Source organism: Staurois parvus, unplaced genomic scaffold, assembly GCF_062004578.1.
Source record: "Staurois parvus isolate SC_StPar_1 unplaced genomic scaffold, SC_StPar_1.0 ptg001381l, whole genome shotgun sequence".
Taxonomy (NCBI): Eukaryota; Metazoa; Chordata; class Amphibia; order Anura; family Ranidae; genus Staurois; species Staurois parvus.
In genome coordinates, this window is record NW_028319177.1 from 78,260 (window position 1) to 101,494 (window position 23,235).

At 43.2% G+C, this 23,235-nt stretch overlaps 1 protein-coding gene across 2 annotated transcripts; it reads right to left on the minus strand.

Moving 5' to 3' along the window:
- Window positions 1-4,950: 4,950 nt before the first annotated feature.
- LOC149436281 (uncharacterized) lies at window positions 4,951-17,579 on the minus strand. Of its 2 annotated transcripts, none has more exons than XM_089661758.1 (2): window positions 17,178-17,579; window positions 4,951-5,958 (listed from the first exon to the last, which is right to left on the minus strand). In XM_089661758.1, the coding sequence occupies exons 1-2, from the start codon at window positions 17,517-17,519 to the stop codon at window positions 5,539-5,541; spliced, it is 762 nt and encodes a 253-aa protein (XP_089517884.1). In that variant the 5' UTR covers window positions 17,520-17,579; the 3' UTR covers window positions 4,951-5,538. The 2 variants fall into 2 exon arrangements, with proteins under 2 accessions (XP_089517884.1, XP_089517883.1); XM_089661757.1 differs by having other exon boundaries at window positions 4,955-5,958; window positions 17,124-17,579.
- Window positions 17,580-23,235: the final 5,656 nt, after the last annotated feature.

Sequence of the window (23,235 nt, forward strand, 5' to 3'; positions counted from 1 at the left end):
ATATGTAAAGCGCTGTGTAAATTGACAGCGCTATATAAGTACCTGAAATAAATAATAAATTACATATTGCTACAGATCACATCTCAGTCCAATCACTTGAATCCCACATCTACGTTACACAACCCAACAAATGAAAACTGTCGGGACTCACTGGCAAGGGGCAAAAAGCCAACTCAACATCCATCTTAGCCAAAAGGGCCCCCAGACCATAATGCCGAACCCAACAAATCGCAGCATCCAAGGATGTATAAGAAACCGAGCACAACTCCGGGTCAATGTACTCATTAACCGATCCCCCCCCTGGGATAAGACGATGAATAAGCCGGAACTTATTCGGCTCCTTTTTAGGTACCAACCCCAATGGTGAAACCACCAGAGCAGGCAACGGTGGAGAGCCAAAAGGACCCACCATGCGTCCCAGTGCCACCTCCTTCACAAGCTTCAAAGACACCACCGATTGATGAACAAAAGCCGAGTGCAAATTATCTGCAGGAGGAGGGGGCAAGCAAGATTGCAGGAGATCCTGAAACCCTCCTGAAGCAGGCGAGCCCCCCGAAAATCCGTATATACACTTTTTCCTGCAGCATCGCCTCACCTAGCTCTTTCTCTTGTGTTACACCGCAAACCGGGATAAGAGCCTCCGCAGCCGGAGCACTCATGCTTAAAGCGGCACGACGCTTCAAAACGAATCTGTTGTTGTATAGCCAAAAATACCCTTCTTACGACCGGCCAGGGGACCCGAGGCTGCGGCCCCACCGGCCCCGGACTGAAAAAACAAAGTACCCACCTGAGCCAAAGTCATCAGCCGCATCCAAAGACTAACGTCCTTGTGATCCCAACGTAAGGACAGCCGAACTGCCTTCCACTGCTGGAACTGCTCGTCGTATCTCAACCAAGCTAGTCCCCCGTAGACACGATGAGCCTCCCCAATTGCGTCCAAGTAGCAAAAAAGAGCAAAACAATGCTCCGGCGCCTTGCGAACGCTTGCAACCAATTAGGAAACCGTCAAGGATTACCCTGTCAGGTGTCCACCACACGCCACGCCCACAGCGACTAGCTAACCGAGACACGCACGTGCGGCCGCGACAGGGTGGTAAAGAGGGGGAATAAAGGGGACTTACACTTGAATATCTCAAACCGTATGTAAGATCAGTCGTGATACCGTTCACAGCCCGCACTACCTCTGGCCACCAGAAGATGGAGACTCCACTCCAAGCCAGCTAGCTGACCACACACACTGGCAGATAGGAATCTTACATACAACCTGGTGCACGGATTAGAGTCGAGGACCAGTTTAGTAATTACACCCTTCTAGGATTCCTCCAGCTATTCCACAAGCCAGAACCCCGGTGCTAATCACCCTTCCACTGTCCACACTCCCCTGCACCAGACACACCACAAAGGTAGCCTGCCACCACCCAACAGTTTATCCGCAGAACGGTCTGTTGAGGCACCACACACACACAGATCTCCGTCTGGCAGATCGGTTACCTTTGCAATCTGCGTGCAATCTGCCCACTCACAGTGCAGTTGCATACAGATTGGCAATGAGCTTAGCCGTGCGTTTTAAAGGCACTAAAATACAATACAATCTAATCTCTCCGATCTAATCTCCCCGATCTAGTCTCTCCGATCTAATCTCTCCGATCTAATCTCCCCGATCTAGTCTCTCCGATCTAATCTCTCCGATCTCGTCTCTCCGAAGATATGAGCACGTGCTTACATACACAGAAGTCACTAATTAATTTTAAGATTTAATTTCCCAAAGTGGGCGGAGCATAAAATATGTACAAAGTATAAAAAGTTACAGAAAATACAAAAGATATAAGAAGACACACAAATGACTAATTACTATAAAATAAAAGGGAATAAAAAGACAGAATAACACTTTACCCTGCGGCTGGAGCAAGCCAGAAACTTAGCAATCCATTGGTCAATCGAACCAGCTCCGTACGAATCACCAATGTCCAAATGTCCGTGTACCCAATTTATTGGGATTTGGACATGGGCGGGACATTAGTCTTTGGCTAATTGACCCTGGGGGAGGTGGTCCTGACCTGCCCACAAGAGGTACGGTGTACGGACCTCCAAGTTCTATTGGGCCAAGACTGGCCTGAACACCAAGTCGAGGATTGGATTTCCGACACCAGTGCGTCAGCCGATCGCGACAGTACCAAACACCAGTGATGTGCGAACTGGGCGCTATATTTTACATTTCAGTGTTTTTGGTCTGATTACATTATTGAATTACATTTTTTATTATTATATTATTATTTTTTATGATTATTTATTAAATTGTAATTGATGATTTCGTGTTTCAAGTTTTATCCTACCCGGGATGTTTACTACACTCTTGTTCGGACAGATTTCAGGGAGTTATTCCTAAAAATTACAGGTCGACAATAAAAAAAATACATATTTCCATGCAAAAAAATGTACCGCTTTGAGCACAGAAATACGGACATATTCAGACCGCCAGGGAGGTTAAACATCATGTCACCATATAACCAAGTTATACGTTTCTAACCAACAAGATGGCCACCATGTTCCGGTGCGTGATGATGTCATGTGTTCTGACTCCTCCCAACGTGTTTAGTCATCTATGATGTCTTCAGGGGCGTGGCCAGCGTATGAGGGCAACACCTATATATAGGTAGGAGGGAGCCCAACTCCTCCCCTATATTAATCAATTGCCAGTGTCAGTGTCCCTAAGGATAGAATGTATGGGACACTTGGCACACATAACAACTACACAGTATATTATGTTATCACTTTATTATTTACAGAGCGCCGCACTAATATTTTGGAATTACAGAATATGATTTGTTATATTTTTTTTTATAATGGAATGTGGCAGTTGATTATTTATTTCATTTATTTTGGGGCATTTTTTACTTAGCGCAGTTTGTGTTTTGAAGGTCAATTTTTTTTTACCTAGATAAATACGGTGATTTATATATTATATTATATGTAAATCTTCTAACGGGCAGCACAGCGGCTAAATGGTTAGCACTTCAACCTGGCAGTACTCGGGTCGCTGGTTCAAATCCCAACCATGGCACCACCTGCCTGGAGTTTGCATGTTCTCCCTGTGCCTGCATGGGTTTCCTCTGGGTACTCCGGTTTCCTCCCACACTCCAAAGACATGCTGGTAGGTGAATTGGCTCCTGTCTATATTGTCCCTAGTATGTGTATGTATGAATGTGAGTTAGGGACCTTAGATCATACGCCCCTTGAGGGTTAGGGACCTAAGATTGTAGGCCCCTTGAGGGTCAGGGACCTAAGATTGTACGCCCCTTGAGGGTCGGGGACCTAAGATTGTATGCCCCTTGAGGGTTAGGGACCTAAGATTGTACGCCCCTTGAGGGTCAGGGACCTAAGATTGTACGCCCCTTGAGGGTCAGGGACCTTAGATTGTATGCCCCTTGAGGGTCAGGGACCTTAGATTGTATGCCCCTTGAGGGTCAGGGACCTTAGATTGTACGCTTCTTGAGGGTTAGGGACCTTAGATTGTACGCCCCTTGAGGGTTAGGGACCTTAGATTGTACGCCCCTTGAGGGTCAGGGACCTTAGATTGTACACCCCTTGAGGGTTAGGGACCTTAGATTGTACGCCCCTTGAGGGTTAGGGACCTTAGATTGTATGCCCCTTGAGGGTCAGGGACCTTAGATTGTACGCTCCTCGGGGGGCGGGGCCTGATGTGAATGTACAATATATATGTAAAGCGTGGCGTTAATTGACAGCACTATATAAGTACCTGAAATAAATAAAAAGATAATAATGTGTTGAAAAACACTTATGGAAGCAAAAAAATTATATCATGTCGACATCACCAAATGCTGACAAATACAGAAATAAAGCATTATATATTTCACATTTTAATAAAACTTAAAATAATTACAAAAATCTTTAATATAAAATATATTAACAATACTAATAATGAATTTTAAATCCAATAATACCTAAAATAATGAAAAAAAAATAAAAACAAGAAATGCCACTTAAATTCACCCATTATTAATGAATGCATTCACATCCCACTTAATGTTGAGACCATGGGGCACAAAAGCTTTCAGAGTGTATATCCAACATACTTCCAATCTGGCAATCTCACGTTTACTGAAGCTACCTCTCTGCTTCTTAGAAAGGGTATCAATGCCAGCAAATAGCGTACCCTCTGGGTTTTTATTATGAAAGAGGGCAAAATGTTTTGAAACGCTATGGTTGGGAAAGCCCTTTTTCATATTAGCAATACGTTCTTTTACCCTAGTTTGAAAAGATATATATATATATTTATTGAAATATATTTTGAAGTATATTGAATACAGTCAAAATTGTAGCATTTCAAATATATGACAATATATTTGGAAGAATATTTTTAAAATATATTTCAAATACATATTTTCTTCCATGTGGGATCTGATCACGGAAGACAGCGAGGGGCCTACAGTGCAGTCCCATTGTCCACCTTAGTAGAGGCTCAGACTTTGGTTACCATAGAGATTCAAAATGATTAAGTAGCCAAGAAGTGAAAAACACCCAATAGGGCCAATAGGGCCCAACCATCATTACTGTCCACTAAGACAGACATGTGAGGCATGCAGGATTTCCTACAGTTTGTTTTCTTTAGAAAGTAGCCACATCCGGAGTAGCAAAGCCTGTCCCCTGGCAGCAGGCTACAGAAAGCTACTCTTTACGGACACAGTGGTCTCTCTGCAGAGGTCCAGCAGTGTCCAACACTGTCAGGGCTCCAGGTATGACCAGAGGTATGTGAACTGACGCAGGGAAACGCAGGCTTCAGATATGTTATAAACAATATAATTTATTAATACTAACAATACATAAACGCAGTGCAATACTAAAACATAACACAGTGCAAACGAACCAAACCAACCACCCACAGATAACAATACATACAATGCAAAAGTCGTCAGGCAGGTCGGGTCAATAACAATCGGACAGGTAGGAACAGGAGGAGCAGGCAGAGAGTAGTCAGGTCACGAGCCGGGTACAGCAACTAACGGGCAGGTAGGTACAGGGGGGTCAGGCAGAGAATGGTCGGGGTCACAAGCCAGGGATAAAACAGGAGAAGTCAGCAGAGGTCCGGATCAGGCAGGGTCGGCAACAAATCAGTCAGACAGGAACAGGAACAGGAACAGGAACAGGAATGCAGGTAACAAGATACAGGGGCCCATGGTAAAACACACACGAAGGCCCAGACTGCAGGTCTGGCCATCCCTTAAATACACCTGCAATCAGCCTCAGGTGTTTGGCTGACTGCAGGGTTGAGTCTCTGATTGCTGAGAGCACCCGCTGGCCAGCCCTGGTACTGCAGCCCACAAGGCAGGTGAGTCCCACCATTATTGGCAAGTCCATTCCTGACAAACACTTTCTGGCAGGCCAACTCCTCCAATGTCTGTTTTGGTGATTAGGCAGCAGGACTCCAAACAATGGCTTCTCGGAGACTTGCTTCCCCGCGGCTTCATTGTCTATTGATTTGCTTTTCTCTCGACTATAATTCCATTGTTTTTGTTGTTTTTAGACGTTGATATTGCTATTGGCCAGCAATGCAGCATTTAAGGAAACAGTAAATTCTTCGGCATACGTTTGGTATGATTTTTGGGCATTTGTTTGACCTTTTTTTTTCTTTTTCCTTACTTCTTTTTTTGCATTCTTTTTAGCTTTGCTGACGAGAGTTTCCAGATTTTTCATCCAGCCGAGGACTCCGGTTTTACAATTTCCGGCAGAAAATGCTTTCTCCACCAAGGCCTCTACATAGGCTTCGTGTATCTTGTTGGCCTTCTTTCTTATGCCTTCTTCCACCTCTCTTAGCAGATATTCCTCGTACTTCTGCTCATGCCAGCTGGTGCGAGTATTTTGTGCACAACGGCAGCAAACGCAGCTCGATAGGAAGAGTTTCATTGCGATGAGAACACAAATGCCCATCAGACCAACCATCTGCATGAGAGCAAAAAGAGAAATGTTATCCATTGGGAGATATGTAATCCAAACACAAAAGATGAGGCAAGGAAACAACCCCTTCATGAAGGAGGGCAGTTCTGGGGCAAGGTCACCCAGGGCAACCAAGCCAAACTGCACCCCCCCCTTCATTATGTGTGAGCGTCAGGGACGTCACACATAATGGATCCTGTACTGTATGTATACGATGTATTATATAATGTGTCCTGTATGTATACAATGTATGATATAATGGATCCTGTATGTATACAATGTATTATATAATGGATCCTGTATGTATACAATGTATTATATAATATATCCTGTATGTATACAATGTATGATATAATGTGTCCTGTATGTATACAATGTATTATATAATGTATCCTGTATGTATACAATGTATGATATAATGTGTCCCGTATGTATACAATGTATTATATAATGTGTCCTGTATGTATACAATGTATTACAGTTGCAAGAAAAAGTATGTGAACCCCTTGGGATTAAGTGGAGTTTTGCATGAATTGGGCATAAAATGTGCTCTGAACGTCATCTAAGTCACAACAATAGAAGAACACAGTCTGCTGAACATAATACTACACAAACATTAGATTTTGCCATGGTTTAATTGCACATAACATGTAAACATTCACAGTGCAGGGAGGAAAAAGTATGTGAACCTTTGGACTTAATAACTGGTTGACCCTCCTTTGGCAGCAATAACCTCAACCAAACGTTTCCTGTAGTTGCAGATCAGACCTGCACAATGATCTGGAGTAATTCTGGACCACTCCTCTTCACAAAACTGTTTCAGTGTAGCAATATTCTTGGGATGTCTGGTGTGAATCGCTCTCTTAAGGTCATGCCACAGCATTTCAATCGGGTTGAGGTCAGGACTCTGACTGGGCCACTCCAGAAGGCGTATTCTGTGCTGTTGCAGCCATTGTTTTGTTGAATGACTTGTATGCTTTGGGTCATTGTCCTGTTGCATCACCCATCCTCTGCGGAGCTTCAGTTGGCGGACAGATGGTCATACGTTTTCCTGCAAAATGTCTTGATAACCTCTGGAATTCATTTTCCCATCAATGACAACAATCCGTCCAGGCCCTGAGGCAGCAAAGCAGCCCCAAACCATGATGCTCCCTCCGCCATGTTTCACAGTGGGGATGAGGTTTGATGTTGGTGTGCTGTGCCTTTTTTTCTCCACACATAGTGTTGTGTGTCCTTCCCAAACAACTCAATCTTGGTTTCATCTGTCCACAGTATATTTTGCCAGTAGTGCTGTGGAACATCCAGGTGCTCTTTTGCAAACTTCAAACGTGCTGCAATATTCTTTTTGGACAGCAATGGCTTCCTCCGTGGTGTCCTCCCATGTACTCCATTCTTGTTTAATGTTTTCCTTATTGTAGATGTGTCAACAAAAATGTTAGCATGTGCCAGAGATTTCTGTAGGTCTTTAGCTGACACTCTGGGATTCTTCTTTACCTCATGCAGCATTCTGCGTTGTGCTTTTGCAGTCATTTTTACAGGGAGAGTAGCAACAGTGCTAAACTTTCTCCATTTGTAGACAGTCTGTCTTACCGTGGACACATGAACATCAAGGCTTTTGGAGATACTTTTGTAACCCTTTTCAGCTTCATGCAAGTGAACAATTCTTGATCGTAGGTCTTCTGAGAGCTCTTTTCTGCGAGGCATGGTTCACATCAGACAGTGCTTCTTGAAACCATTAAACCCAAAACAGGTGTGTGTTTTTTAAGGGCAGGACAGCTGTCAGCAACACATCCAATATCATCACACTGATTGGAGTCAAGGTTGGCTCACTCCTGGCTCCATTTAGCTCTGGGAGAAGTCGTTAAGCTAGGGCTTCACATACTTTTTCCTCCCTGCACTGTGAATGTTTACATGTTATGTGCAATTAAACCATGGCAACATCTAATGTTTGTGTAGTATTATGTTCAGCAGACTGTGTTCTTCTATTGTTGTGACTTAGATGACGTTCAGAGCACATTTTATGCCCACTTCATGCAAAACTCCACGTAATCCCAAGGGGTTCACATACTTTTTCTTGCAACTGTATATAATGGATCCCGTATGTATACAATGTATTATATAATGGATCCTGTATGTATACAATGTATTATATAATGTGTCCTGTATGTATACAATGTATGATATAATGGATCCTGTATGTATACAATGTATTATATAATGTGTCCTGTATGTATACAATGTATTATATAATGTGTCCTGTATGTATACAATGTATGATATAATGTGTCCTGTATGTATACAATGTATTATATAATGTATCCTGTATGTATACAATGTATGATATAATGGATCCTGTATGTATACAATGTATTATATAATGGATCCTGTATGTATACAATGTATTATATAATGGATCCTGTATGTATACAATGTATGATATAATGTGTCCTGTATGTATACAATGTATTATATAATGTATCCTGTATGTATACAATGTATGATATAATGGATCCTGTATGTATACAATGTATGATATAATGTGTCCTGTATGTATACAATGTATGATATAATGGGTCCTGTATGTATACAATGTATTATATAACGGATTCTGTATGTATACAATGTATTATATAACAGATCCTGTATGTATACAATGTATTATATAATGGATCCTGTATGTATACAATGTATGATATAATGTGTCCCGTATGTATACAATGTATGATATAATGGATCCTGTATGTATACAATGTATGATATAATGTGTCCTGTATGTATACAATGTATTATATAATGTGTCCTGTATGTATACAATGTATGATATAATGGATCCTGTATGTATACAATGTATTATATAATGTGTCCTGTATGTATACAATGTATTATATAATGCATCCTGTATGTATACAATGTATGATATAATGGATCCTGTATGTATACAATGTATGATATAATGGATCCTGTATGTATACAATGTATGATATAATGTGTCCTGTATGTATACAATGTATTATATAACGGATCCTGCATGTATACAATGTATGATATAATGTTTCCTGGATGTATACAATGTATTATAGAATGGATCCTGTATGTATACAATGTATGATATAATGTGTTCTGTATGTATACAATGTGTTATATAATGTGTCCTGTATGTATACAATGTATGATATAATGGATCCTGTATGTATACAATGTATTATATAATGTGTCCTGTATGTATACAATGTATGATATAATGGATCCTGCATGTATACAATGTATTATATAATGTGTCCTGTATGTATACAATGTATTATATAATGTGTCCTGTATGTATACAATGTATTATATAATGTGTCCTGTATGTATACAATGTATGATATAATGTGTCCTGTATGTATACAATGTATGATATAATGGATCCTGTATGTATACGATGTATTATATAATGTGTCCTGTATGTATACAATGTATGATATAATGGATCCTGTATGTATACAATGTGTGATATAATGGATCCTGTATGTATACAATGTATTATATAATGGATCATGTATGTATACAATGTATGATATAATGGATCCTGTATGTATACAATGTATGATATAATGGATCCTGTATGTATACGATGTATTATATAATGTGTCCTGTATGTATACAATGTATTATATAATGGATCCTGTATGTATACAATGTATTATATAATGGATCCTGTATGTATACAATGTATGATATCATGTATCCTGTATGTATACAATGTATGATATAATGTATCCTGTATGTATACAATGTATGATATCATGGATCCTGTATGTATACAATGTATTTATTATTATTATTATTATTATTATACAGTATTTATAAAGCGCCAACAGTTCGCTCAGCGCTGTACATTACAGAGGGGGACAGAACATGTGACAGAACAATACCAATACAATGCAAAACATGAGGGGATCGAGGGCCCTGCTCCTTGGAGCTTACAATCTAGGAGGGAGGGGATGGTGGTACAGGAGGAGATAGCTGTGGGGGATGGGGTGGTAGGAAGAGTGGAGGAGGTCGGCAAGTTAGCAGGGGGTGGGGTAGGGTATGATATAATGTGTCCTGTATGTATACAATGTATTATATAATGGATCCTGTATGTATACAATGTATGATATAACAGATCCTGTATGTATATAATGCATCCTGTATGTATACAATGTATGATATAATGTGTCCTGTATGTATACAATGTATTATATAACGGATCCTGTATGTATACAATGTATGATATAATGGATCCTGTATGTATACAATGTATGATATAATGGATCCTGCATGTATACAATGTATGATATAATGTGTCCTGTATGTATACAATGTATGATATAATATATCCCGTATGTATACAATGTTTGATAGAACGGATCCCGTACGTATACAATGTATTATTTAATGGATCCCGTACGTATACAATGTATTATTTAATGGATCCCGTACGTATACAATGTATCATAGACTGGATCCTGTATGTATACAATGTATGATATAATGGATCCTGTATGTATACAATGTATTATATAATGTATCCTGTATGTATACAATGTATGATATGATGGATCCTGTATGTATACAATGTATTATATAATGGATCCTGTATGTATACAATGTATGATATAATGTGTCCTGTATGTATACAATGTATGATATAATGTGTCCTGTATGTATACAATGTATTATATAATGGATCCTGTATGTATACAATGTATGATATAATATATCCCGTATGTATACAATGTTTGATAGAACGGATCCCGTACGTATACAATGTATTATTTAATGGATCCCGTACGTATACAATGTATTATTTAATGGATCCCGTACGTATACAATGTATCATAGACTGGATCCTGTATGTATACAATGTATGATATAATGGATCCTGTATGTATACAATGTATTATATAATGTATCCTGTATGTATACAATGTGTGATATAATGGATCCTGTATGTATACAATGTATGATATAATGTATCCTGTATGTATACAATGTATGATATAATGGATCCTGTATGTATACAATGTATGATATAATGTATCCTGTATGTATACAATGTATGATATAATGGATCCTGTATGTATACAATGTATGATATAATGTGTCCTGTATGTATACAATGTATGATATAATGTATCCTGTATGTATACAATGTATTATATAATGGATCCTGTATGTATACAATGTATGATATAATATATCCCGTATGTATACAATGTTTGATAGAACGGATCCCGTACGTATACAATGTATTATTTAATGGATCCCGTACGTATACAATGTATTATTTAATGGATCCCGTACGTATACAATGTATCATAGACTGGATCCTGTATGTATACAATGTATGATATAATGGATCCTGTATGTATACAATGTATTATATAATGTATCCTGTATGTATACAATGTGTGATATAATGGATCCTGTATGTATACAATGTATGATATAATGTATCCTGTATGTATACAATGTATTATATAATGGATCCTGTATGTATACAATGTATTATATAATGGATCCTGTATGTATACAATGTATGATATAATGGATCCTGTATGTATACAATGTATGATATAATGTGTCCTGTATGTATACAATGTATTATATAATGTGTCCTGTATGTATACAATGTATGATATAATGGATCCTGTATGTATACAATGTATTATATGATGGATCCTGTATGTATACAATGTATTATATAATGTATCCTGTATGTATACAATGTATGATATAATGGATCCTGTATGTATACAATGTATTATATAATGGATCCTGTATGTATACAATGTATGATATAATGGATCCTGTATGTATACAATGTATTATATAATGTGTCCTGTATGTATACAATGTATGATATAATGGATCCTGTATGTATACAATGTATTATATAATGGATCCTGTATGTATACAATGTATGATATAATGGATCCTGTATGTATACAATGTATGATATAATGTGTCCTGTATGTATAGAATGTATGATATAATGGATCCTGTATGTATACAATGTATGATATAATGTGTCCTGTATGTATAGAATGTATGATATAATGGATCCTGTATGTATACAATGTATTATATAATGGATCCTGTATGTATACAATGTATGATATAATGGATCCTGTATGTATACAATGTATGATATAATGTGTCCTGTATGTATAGAATGTATGATATAATGGATCCTGTATGTATACAATGTATGATATAATGTGTCCTGTATGTATAGAATGTATGATATAATGGATCCTGTATGTATACAATGTGTGATATAATGGATCCTGTATGTATACAATGTATTATATAATGGATTGTGTTTGAACTGCAGAAAATTTGCCCCTCTCCTCATCTCCACAACATGGAGGGGGAAGGTGATCTGTAGTCCACAGAGAGAACTGGGAACAATGTAGCTGTGATCAGACAGCACAGGCAGAGAGGAAGTCATCAGCCCACAAAGATTTCTGGCAGGATCAGAGGGGATATCTTTCATATCAAACTGATATAGAGTAACCGACTTTCTATGAAATATTTAACAGAACAAAGGGCAGCAGATAAAAGAGGCTCATTGATCATTGCAGGCGCCACACACAAATACATCGAATATATACCGTACATACAAACTCCAACTGATTTCCACACTCCAATGTGCTGCTGCAATCTTCAGAGACATTTATTTATCCGGTACAAAAGTCCAACACGTTCCCAGCGTCCCCTCAGCCTCAGGTGAAGAGCAATGAACAAAGTAATGAGATATATTAAAATACAAAGAGCAAAGGAAGATGGCTCCCACTGCTGTCTCTGAGCCTATGAGGAGGGAGAGAGCCAAGAGAGCCGCTGGTCTTGTGCACAGCCCTGGATTGAGATCAAGCTCAGGTTAGGGCTGTCTTAATGAATGGGTGGACATGGGCACTGCCCAGGGGCCCCAGAAGCACGGGGGCCCATTATCAGGGCCAGGACAAGGTTGGGGTGGGCACCATCTTGGGGGGGGGGTTGCACTGGCGGCTTGGCTGCTCCTTCCACTCCTCTTTGACAGGAGTAACTGCAATGTCACTCCTGTCAGAAGGAGCTGCTGCTAGCTTCTGCTGGGGAGAAGATTCACCTTTCTCCTCCTTCCTGCAGGGGGCGGAAGAGAGCTGACGCTGAGATTTAGAACTCACTTCTGTCCCTCCATGAAAGAGGAAGGAGGAGCTGCCTTTATTGCTGGTGGGAACAACATTTGTGATCTCTGAGTACAAGGGGGAAGGGGGGGGGGGGCACAACTTTGATGTAAGGGGGCACTGTGATGGGAAACCTGATGTAAGGGGGCACTGTGATGGGAAACCTGATGTAAGGGGGCACTGTGATGGGAAACCTGATGTATGGGGGCACTTTGATGGGGACACCTGATGTATGGGGGCACTGTGATGGGAAACCTGATGTATGGGGGCACTGTGAGGGGGACACCTGATGTATGGGGGCACTGTGAGGGGGACACATGATGTATGGGGGCACTGTGATGAAAAACCTGATGTAAGGGGGCACTGTGAGGGGGACACCTGATGTAAGGGGTTCACTGTGAGGGGGACACCTGATGTATGGGGGCACTGTGATGGGAAACCTGATGTATGGGGGCACTGTGAGGGGGACACATGATGTATGGGGGCACTGTGATGGGAAACCTGATGTATGGGGGCACTGTGAGGGGGACACATGATGTATGGGGGCACTGTGATGGGAAACCTGATGTATGGGGGCACTGTGAGGGGGACACCTGATGTATGGGGCACTGTGATGAAAAACCTGATGTAAGGGGGCACTGTGAGGGGGACACCTGATGAAAGGGGGCACTGTGATGGGGACACTTGATGTGGGGGGGCACTGTGAGGGTGACACTTGATGTATGGGGGCACTGTGAGGGGGACACATGATGTATGGGGGCACTGTGATGAAAAACCTGATGTAAGGGGGCACTGTGAAGGGGACACCTGATGTAAGGGGGCACTCTGAGGGGGACACCTGATGTATGGGAGCACTGTGATGGGAAACCTGATGTATGGGGGCACTGTGAGGGGGACACATGATGTATGGGGGCACTGTGATGGGAAACCTGATGTATGGGGGCACTGTGATGGGGACACATGATGTATGGGGGCACTGTGATGGGAAACCTGATGTATGGGGGCACTGTGATGGGGACACCTGATGTATGGGGCACTGTGATGAAAAACCTGATGTAAGGGGGCACTGTGAGGGGGACACCTGATGTAAGGGGGCACTGTGAGGGGGACACCTGATGTATGGGGGCACTGTGATGGGGACACTTGATGTGTGGTGGCACTGTGAGGGTGACACTTGATGTATGGGGGCACTGTGAGGGGGACAACTGATGTATGGGGGCACTGTGAGGGGGACACATGATGTATGGGGGCACTGTGAGGGTGACACTTGATGTATGGGGGCACTGTGATGGGGAACCTGATGTATGGGGCACTGTGATGGGGAACCTGATGTAAGGGGGCACTGTGATGGGGAAGCTGATGTAAGGGGGGCACCTGATGCAGGCTGGTGGGGGCCCCAGTGTATTTGTTTGCCCAGGGCCTCATGATGCTATTAAGATGGCAGTGGCAATAGTGGGAGATTCTCTGTACAACTTCCTTTGCTCTTTGTAGTTAAAGAGCTTCCAGGGAAGTGACGAGCCTCAGGTGATACAAAGAGATGAAACAAATCCTCTGACACATGTTGTACCTGTTTATCTGCAGCCCTCTTTTCAGCCTACAGCCTTCTAAAACACTCAGGTCAAAGGCCTTTTCTCATCTTCAGCAGGCAGGGGGTGGGAATCTGATGTCATACACTGCACAACATTGAGAGGAGAGCTGAGTGTAATCTGAGACGCGAGTGGAGGGAATGCACACACCCTTCCTCTACACAGTCTCCTATGAATACATGCACAGCTGATGCTATTAATCACCTCATGTGTGCTGGAGGGGAGGTGAGGCTGTCTTCTGAGATTCTATGGTGTCAGGATAACCTATCAGAAGGGACTCATGCAGAGAGAGAGCAGATCGGATCCACGCTAGGTGATTGAGGCAAGTGCACACTATAGAGGGATATGCTTTATTCAGTTTTCATTTCATAGGTTTACAACCACTTTACATGTAAATAATTAATAAAAATAATAAAAAATTATTATGATTATTTTATGTTATTATTATTATGTTGTTATTAGTATTACTATTACTAATAATAATAACAATAAAATAATCATAAGTTATTATTATTATTATTTAATAATAATAATAATAATAATAATAATAATATAATAATAAAACCAATAAAATAGTAATAACAACAACAATAATAATAATAATTTATATATAAATGATAATAATAATAATAATAATATTAATAATAATAATAATAATAATAATAACACCAATAAAATGGTGATAATAATAGTAATAATAATAATTTATATATAAATTATATTTCTACTACTACTACTAATAATAATAATAATTTATATATAAATGATAATAATAATAATAATAATAATAAAACCATTAAAATAATAATAATAATAATAACAATAATAATAATTTATATATAATAATAATACTAATAATTATAATAATAATAATAACTTACTATTATTATACAGGATTTATATATCACCATCAGTTTGCACAGCACTTTACAAAATATGGGCAGACAATACAATTACAATACAAAAGAAATCAGGGGGACCTGCCCAGAGACAGACAACTCATGGGGCCTCCGGGCAATAGGGGATCATGGGGCCCCTGTGTCCTTGCTCACTCTCAAAGCACACCCAAAAAAGCCTATAAAAAGGTACCAGGGGCATTTCATGGGGCCCCCTACTGACCCCGGGCCCTTGGGCAGTGCCCAAGTGTTCGAATGGTCAGTCCGCCCCTGGACCTGCCTATTATTTTCGTAATTACTATACACCAGAAAAAGAGCGGGGAAGCACAAAACTGTTGAGTTGCTCTTACCTTTGTACCTGATGAATAAATGTCTCTGAAGATTGCAGCAGCAAATTGGAGTGTGTAAATCATTTGGAGTTTGTATTAGTGACAGTTTGGAACCCGTCTTTCACTGCCCCCACCATGTATAAGTGACAGTTTGGAACCCGTCTTTCACTGCCCCCACCATGTATAAGTGACAGTTTGGAACCCGTCTTTCCCTGCCCCCACCATGTATTAGTGACAGTTTGGAACCCGTCTTTCTCTGCCCCCACCATGTATTAGTGACAGTTTGGAACCTGTCTTTCTCTGCCCCCACCATGTATTAGTGACAGTTTGGAACCCGTCTTTCCCTGCCCCCACCATGTATTAGTGACAGTTTGGAACCTGTCTTTCTCTGCCCCCACCATGTATTAGTGACAGTTTGGAACCTGTCTTTCTCTGCCCCCACCATGTATTAGTGACAGTTTGGAACCCGTCTTTCCCTGCCCCCACCATGTATTAGTGACAGTTTGGAACCCGTCTTTCCCTGCCCCCACCAAGTATAAGTGACAGTTTGGAACCCGTCTTTCTCTGCCCCCACCATGTATTAGTGACAGTTTGGAACCCGTCTTTCCCTGCCCCCACCATGTATTAGTGACAGTTTGGAACCCGTCTTTCTCTGCCCCCACCATGTATTAGTGACAGTTTGGAACCTGTCTTTCTCTGCCCCCACCATGTATTAGTGACAGTTTGGAACCCGTCTTTCCCTGCCCCCACCATGTATTAGTGACAGTTTGGAACCCGTCTTTCCCTGCCCCCACCATGTATTAGTGACAGTTTGGAACCCGTCTTTCTCTGCCCCCACCATTTATAAGTGACAGTTTGGAACCCGTCTTTCCCTGCCCCCACCATGTATTAGTGACAGTTTGGAACCCGTCTTTCCCTGCCCCCACCATGTATTAGTGACAGTTTGGAACCCGTCTTTCCCTGCCCCCACCATGTATTAGTGACAGTTTGGAACCCGTCTTTCTCTGCCCCCACCATTTATAAGTGACAGTTTGGAACCCGTCTTTCCCTGCCCCCACCATGTATTAGTGACAGTTTGGAACCCGTCTTTCCCTGCCCCCACCACTCTCATGGCATTGTGTGGAGTACACGCGCCCCGCTATGGTGTCCATATATATAAATATCCCGTACCTGGCCTATCGGCTTGACTATGGCATTTTTTTCTCCCCCTCTTAGAAACCTCACCAAGCAGTTCAGGTATCTTCCATCACTCAATACAATCAAGAACCATAAAATAGGAGCGGTGGAGATTCGAATGAAGCTGTAACAAGAGCGACATCCTGAGCAGCACGATCGACACGATGAACAAGGAACGTCAGAAAACTTGCACCCCAGAAACAGCAGAATCAGGCACGGCACGACGATGAAGAACAAGCTGTAGATGAAGGCCATGGCAGAGTCTCCGGGACAGTCAAAGTCGCCTTCCACAAATTTCTCCAGCAGGAGAAGGAGGAGAGCCAGGCCCGTCGTGGACAGGATATTGAAATAGGACAAGACGAAGGTTCTGAGCGCCTCCAGCCCACTCATTATCCAAGGAAATGTATCGGTCTGGTGTCACCGATTATTCGTTGGACTTCTGAGCCTCGGTAGCTGGTGTCTCCTATTTGTGAGGGTGAATTAGAGGTGGAACTTCAGGATCTTCTTGAAAGCTGGAAGAAAAAGATAAAAAATTTCCGCTATTTTTAGTAAACAAATTCTTTACATTGCAGTCTGTGAGTGGAGAGTGAGCTCCAGGGGAAGAAAAAAGGATGACATGTCTGATGCAGTTTACTAATTGCATTAACACATCTGTTTTTGATTGGATCTATCAGTGATCCAACTAGCAGGGTCACAGCTGGGGTTCCACCACCACATGGCATTGGCTTACAACTGGGCTCTGGGGTTCCACCACCACCTAGTGTTGGCTTGCAACTGGGCCATGGGGTTCGGCCACTACTCGGCGTTGGCTTGCAACCGGGCCCTGGGGATCGGCCACTACCCGGCGTTGGCTTGCAACTGGGCCCTGGGGTTTGGTCACTACCCGCCGTTGACTTGCAACTGGGCCCTGGGGTTCCTCCACCACCTAGTGTTGGTTTGCAACTGGGCCCTGGGACTCGGCCACTACCTGGCGTTGGCTTGCAACTGGGCCCTGGGGTTTGGCCACTACCTGCATTCGCTTGTAACTGGGCCCTGAGGTTCCAGCACCACCTGGTGTTGGCTTGCAAATGGGCCCTGGGGTTCGGCCACTACTTCCTTTCTTTGGCTTGCAACTGGGCCCTGAGGTTCCGCCACCACCCGGCATTGGCTTGCAACTGGGCCCTGGGGTTCCGCCACCAAGGTGGCAGGAAGGGGGCCCGCTGCATAACATGTTCAATACTAGGCCATACCAATCCTCATCATTCAGTTGCATCTGTGCTGGGAAAACACACAGAGCCAGAGCACCGACATTCCACATACTTGTTCAGGACCCTGTGCCAGGAAACCACGAAAGGCCACCCTGACCGAAGGGGCCCTTTCCATTGGCCCCGGGGCCCTTTCCTCCAAGCCTGGGACCCTTTACACCCATAAAGTCGCATGACAAGTCAAAACACCTTCATTTCAATGGGTTCTGCATTGAGTCGCAGCATCCATGAGGTGTTGGGTGAAGCGGGTGAATGGAAAATAACTCATTATGCCCACTAGATGGAGCTGAGGAGCGTAGGAAATACATACATCTTTGTAACAAGAGATACAATGTAACGATTATAGAGAATGCTAGAGGGAATCGGGAGGCAAATGTAACCAATGGCTACTTGCTAATTCCCTCTAGCGTTTTCTAGAATTGTTACATTGTATCTCTCCATACAAAGACAAATGTATGTCCTGTGCTCCTCAGCTCCATCTATTGGCCACACTGCAGTATTTTACTGCTGCTCATAATAGATGAACATTCGATCAGAAGAGAAGATAGGGAACATTCTGGGTTTTTTGCCCAATTCAAAAAGAATGAATGTACGTGAAGACTCCCCACATGGATGGCTATGCAAACTGTTTACAATAAGCCCCCTAAGTGGTTTTTGATAATTTATAGATTTCAGAGGCGGAATTAGAACCTTCAGAACCCTGGTTGATGAGGATTGGTATGGCCGGCACTCGTCTTCATGAATAATAAACTTTATTGAGTGCGTAACATGTGCATATAAAATGGCTTACGCATTTTGGCAATAAGCCTTAGTCATAGCCGAAACGCGTAAGCCATTTTATATGCACATTTTATATATACAATATAGTTTATTATTTGTAACAATTCTAGAAAATGCTAGAGGGAATTAACAAGTAACCAGTGGTTACATTTGTCTCCGGATTCCCTCTAGCATTCTCTAGAATCGTTACATTGTATCTTTTGCTGCAAAGATGTATGTATTTCCTATGTTCCTCAACTCCATCTAGTGGCCATAATGCGTTATTTTCCATTGTCCTGCTTCACCCAACACCTCATGGTCTCCTGCTGACTACTCTTTGCCCTTGTCAGTCCTCTCTTGCAGGTTGGTTAACCCTTTCAGGTCCGCTGTACCCATAATCAGGGTTGGAGGCTTTTTCCCTCCCCAAATCCCTCTGAGCCTCCGAATTCTGAGTCCCACATGAGGACCTAACCATCCTGGGAAACTGCAAGTGACGCGAGTATGAAGGTGCGTCGGGTAACAGAGGGTCATCTTACCTGGTGGTAAAACTTTATTGAAGTGATGCAGGTTACAGTGGAGCCAACGTGTTTTGGGGGAACAGCACCCCTCTTCTTCGGGGATGTTGATAAAGAGAGGTCACACTCCGTTGAAGCCAGGCTGCATCTCACTCATAGTGCGGCTAAATTCTTCCACACGGCCAACAGCATTTCATTGTCTTTAATCTTCCTTTATTGGAATGTGACCCCTCTTCTAATGATTGCATCAACAGCCCTGAGGAAGGGGGAGGCTATTCCCCCACAATGCGTTGGCTCTACTGTAACCAGTGACACTCAGTGCCGGGACAAGGTCATCCAGCACCCAGGGCAAAGAAGCCAACCCCCCCCTTCCTTCATTATGTCCGAGCTTAGGGGGTGCTACCCCCAGCAGTCATCCACTTGTCAAAATGCCTTGTATCGGAATGAGCTCACTGGCACCCCCATACATACAGTAAACTGCTACGCCCAGGGCAGCCGCCCCTCCTGCCCACCCCTTGTCCCGGCCTTGGTGTCACTTCAGTGACAACCACCAAAGTGACCCTGTGCTACCTGGCGCTCCTTCATACTCAAGTTACTCCTGTTGGAAGGGCATTTTACATTGTGTCAGGAAGGTAGCAGCCATGAAATCCTAACAGAATCGGCAACATTGCCCTACTATGGGGATGACCCCCCCAGGAAGAGACTCTTACCTTAGCCACCTCAGAGATACCCACCAACACTCTGCCAGTTGGTTTACCAATCCGGTGCAGTCACCTACAACATACTGCAAGTCAGTTTTGCAACTTTTCTGGATCAAGCCAGAACACAGGGCCAGTGCTTCCAGTAGGCAAATTAGGCGGCCGCCTAGGGCACACTGCCACCAAGGGGCGCCTGGGCGCAGCGCAGGATTGCACTCTCTCTGTGTGGGATATCGCCATGTCATGAATGATCCTTTAGTTGAGAGGAGGGGAGGCAAAAGGGAGGAAGAAAGGACAGAGGAAGATGCCGGGTGTCTGGGGCCAGTGTAGCAGCTGAGCTGCTGCTCAAGTGTTCCTCTCAGACTCAGTCCTTTACTGCAAGTCGGCTAGCAGCTGCTGATTACTTGTGGAGTTCCAGCCCTTCTCTTCCTTTCTCTTTCCAGTCATCAGCGTCTGCAGAGGAAGGTAATGTCTGACTCTGATGTCTCATGTCTGTGAATGCAGGGTCCTGGGAGAGCAGATATTGTGAATGCGAGGTCCGGGGAGAGCGAATATAGTGAATGCGGGGTCCGGGGAGAGCGAATATAGTGAATACGGGGTCCGGGGAGAGTGGATATAGTGAATGCGGGGTCCGGGGACAGCGGATATAGTGAATGTGGGGTCCGGGGAGAGAGGATATAGTGAATGCGGGGTCCGGGGAGAGAGGATATAGTGAATGCGGGGTCCGGGGAGACCTGATATAGTGAATTCAGGGTCCGGGGAGAGCGGATATAGTGAATGCAGGGTCCGGGAAAAGCGGATATAGTGAATGCGGGGTCCAGGGATAGCGGATATAGTGAATGCGGGGTCCAGGGATAGCGGATATAGTGAATGCGGGGTCCGGGGAGACCTGATATAGTGAATTCAGGGTCTGGGAAAAGCGGATATAGTGAATGCGGGGTCCGGGGAGAGCAGGGAGAGGTGCCCCTAGGCGCAATGCCACCTAGGGGCACCTGGGTGCAGCACAGGCTTGCACTCTCTCTGTGTGGGACACTTCCACATCATGAATGATTCTTCAGCTGAGAGGAGGGGAGGCAAAGGGGAGGAAGAAAGGACAGAGGAAGATGCCGGCTGTCTTTGGCTAGTGTAGCAGCTGAGCTGCTGCTACTGCCAGTGTTCCTCTCAGACTCAGTCCCTTACTGCAAGCAGGCTAGCAGCTGCTGATCACTGTGGAGTTTCAGCCCTTCTCTTCCCTTCTCTTCTCTTCCAGCTGAGCTGCCGCTCCTGCCAGTGTTCCTCTCAGACTCAGTCCCTTACTACAAGATGACTGATGGCTGCTGCTGATCACTGTGGAATTCCAGCCCTTCTCTTCCCATTCATCAGCGGAGGCGGAGGAAGGAAATGCCTGACTCTGATGTCTCGTGTCTGTGTGAGTGTGACCTGGCTGGCCATCCATCACATGTGCAGTGTGTCAGTGAGTGATGACATCATCACGATCCCTCAGCCTGCTCTTCTAGTGACTGCTGATCTGTGTCAGTGTTGGTGGTGGTGTGTTGTGTTGGATCTGTCGCTGTGTGGGATCGCTCAGTTCAGCTGCCTGCTGTCACAGCGTTTTACCTCCCCCCATTGCCTGGAAGATTCCAGCCTGTGACCTGTCAGAGTGTGGATCCATCATCCTCCACTCACTGCCACTGTCACCCTGCCACCGCCAGCCACAGATACAGTCCATCCAGGACATTGATCTTGGCTTTAATATTGGTTCTGGTGGCATCTTATGGTGCTTATTTTTGCAGATGAAAAGACGTTTTGCAGTTTCATGCTTCTTTGTAGATTTAATATTTTCTACTGTTTTGAAAAAAATTCTTGAGGGGGGGGAATTTTCACGTATCTGGTCTTGCATAGGGCTCAAAATTGTCTAGCACCGGCCCTGGATGGAGGCCACACCTAGCACTGTGTAATTTCGGGTGTGAACGTAGCCCTAAGGTGCATAACATTCTGATAGTCGGTTGTGATTGGCTGATCATTAAACAAGGTTTTGCACTAATAAAAGAAAAGGTTTTATGTAATATTTTGCTGCCCTCACTGTAGCACCTGAAAAGTCCCGAAAAAATTCCTGTGTTATTGTTATGCAAAAGCACCTGAAAAGTCCCTCCGCAACATTCTGGTGTGTTCTTCGATGACACGAGACAAGAACGCCTCCTGACATGAAGCTGTACTCTGCTCAGGTATAGGTATAGATCAACACAATCTGAAGCATTTTAAAGAGAAATGTTCCCATTAATCTCTGCCCAGGATGGAATTCAATCAGTTCCACACACATTCGGGGGTGTACCTACGAATCGCGGGGCCCTATAGCAACATTTTAATGGGGTCCTCCAGACAAACTCTCTGTGTAGTGGCAGGCATCGTCAGCTTGTAATTGAGAAGATGTTTGTGGGCGAGGCCAACTACACGTGGGGGCACTTTTGTGAACACGCCCACTAATGCCCACAACCAGGCAGGTCCACGGTCATGTGAAATCAACATTAAGGTGACACTCCATATTTAGAAGTAAGCCATTCTTCTTGAAGGGGTTGCTGCTTCCAATGCCATTGTCTAGAGAGGGGCCATTATAGATTGTAAGCTCCCAGGATCAGGCCCTCCTAACCCTCTTGTATTGAACTGTATTGTTGTTGTATTGTCTTCCGTTATATTGTACAGCGCTGAGCAAACTGTTGGCGCCATATAAATCCTGTATAATAATTTGTATTTGTCTGAACATTTGAATTAAACCAATAAAATCAGGTCTTTCAAAAGCGGTCTTCTTGCTTTCTGAGAGCAATTGCAAGTAGGGTTGCATGATACCAGTATGAGTGCTGATTTTCAGGGCTGTGGATTACGGGGTACCACCAGTTCTCCTGTAGGGGGCCCA

Excerpts from the sequence above, each read along its gene's own strand:
- LOC149436281 (XM_089661757.1), bottom strand. The coding sequence starts at position 17,519 with ATGAGTGGGCTGGAGGCGCTCAGAACCTTCGTCTTGTCCTATTTCAAT. Across the intron at positions 5,959-17,123 it reads TAGTCAAGCCGATAGGCCAG|ATGGTTGGTCTGATGGGCAT; the intron begins GTACGGGATATT and ends GCTCTCATGCAG.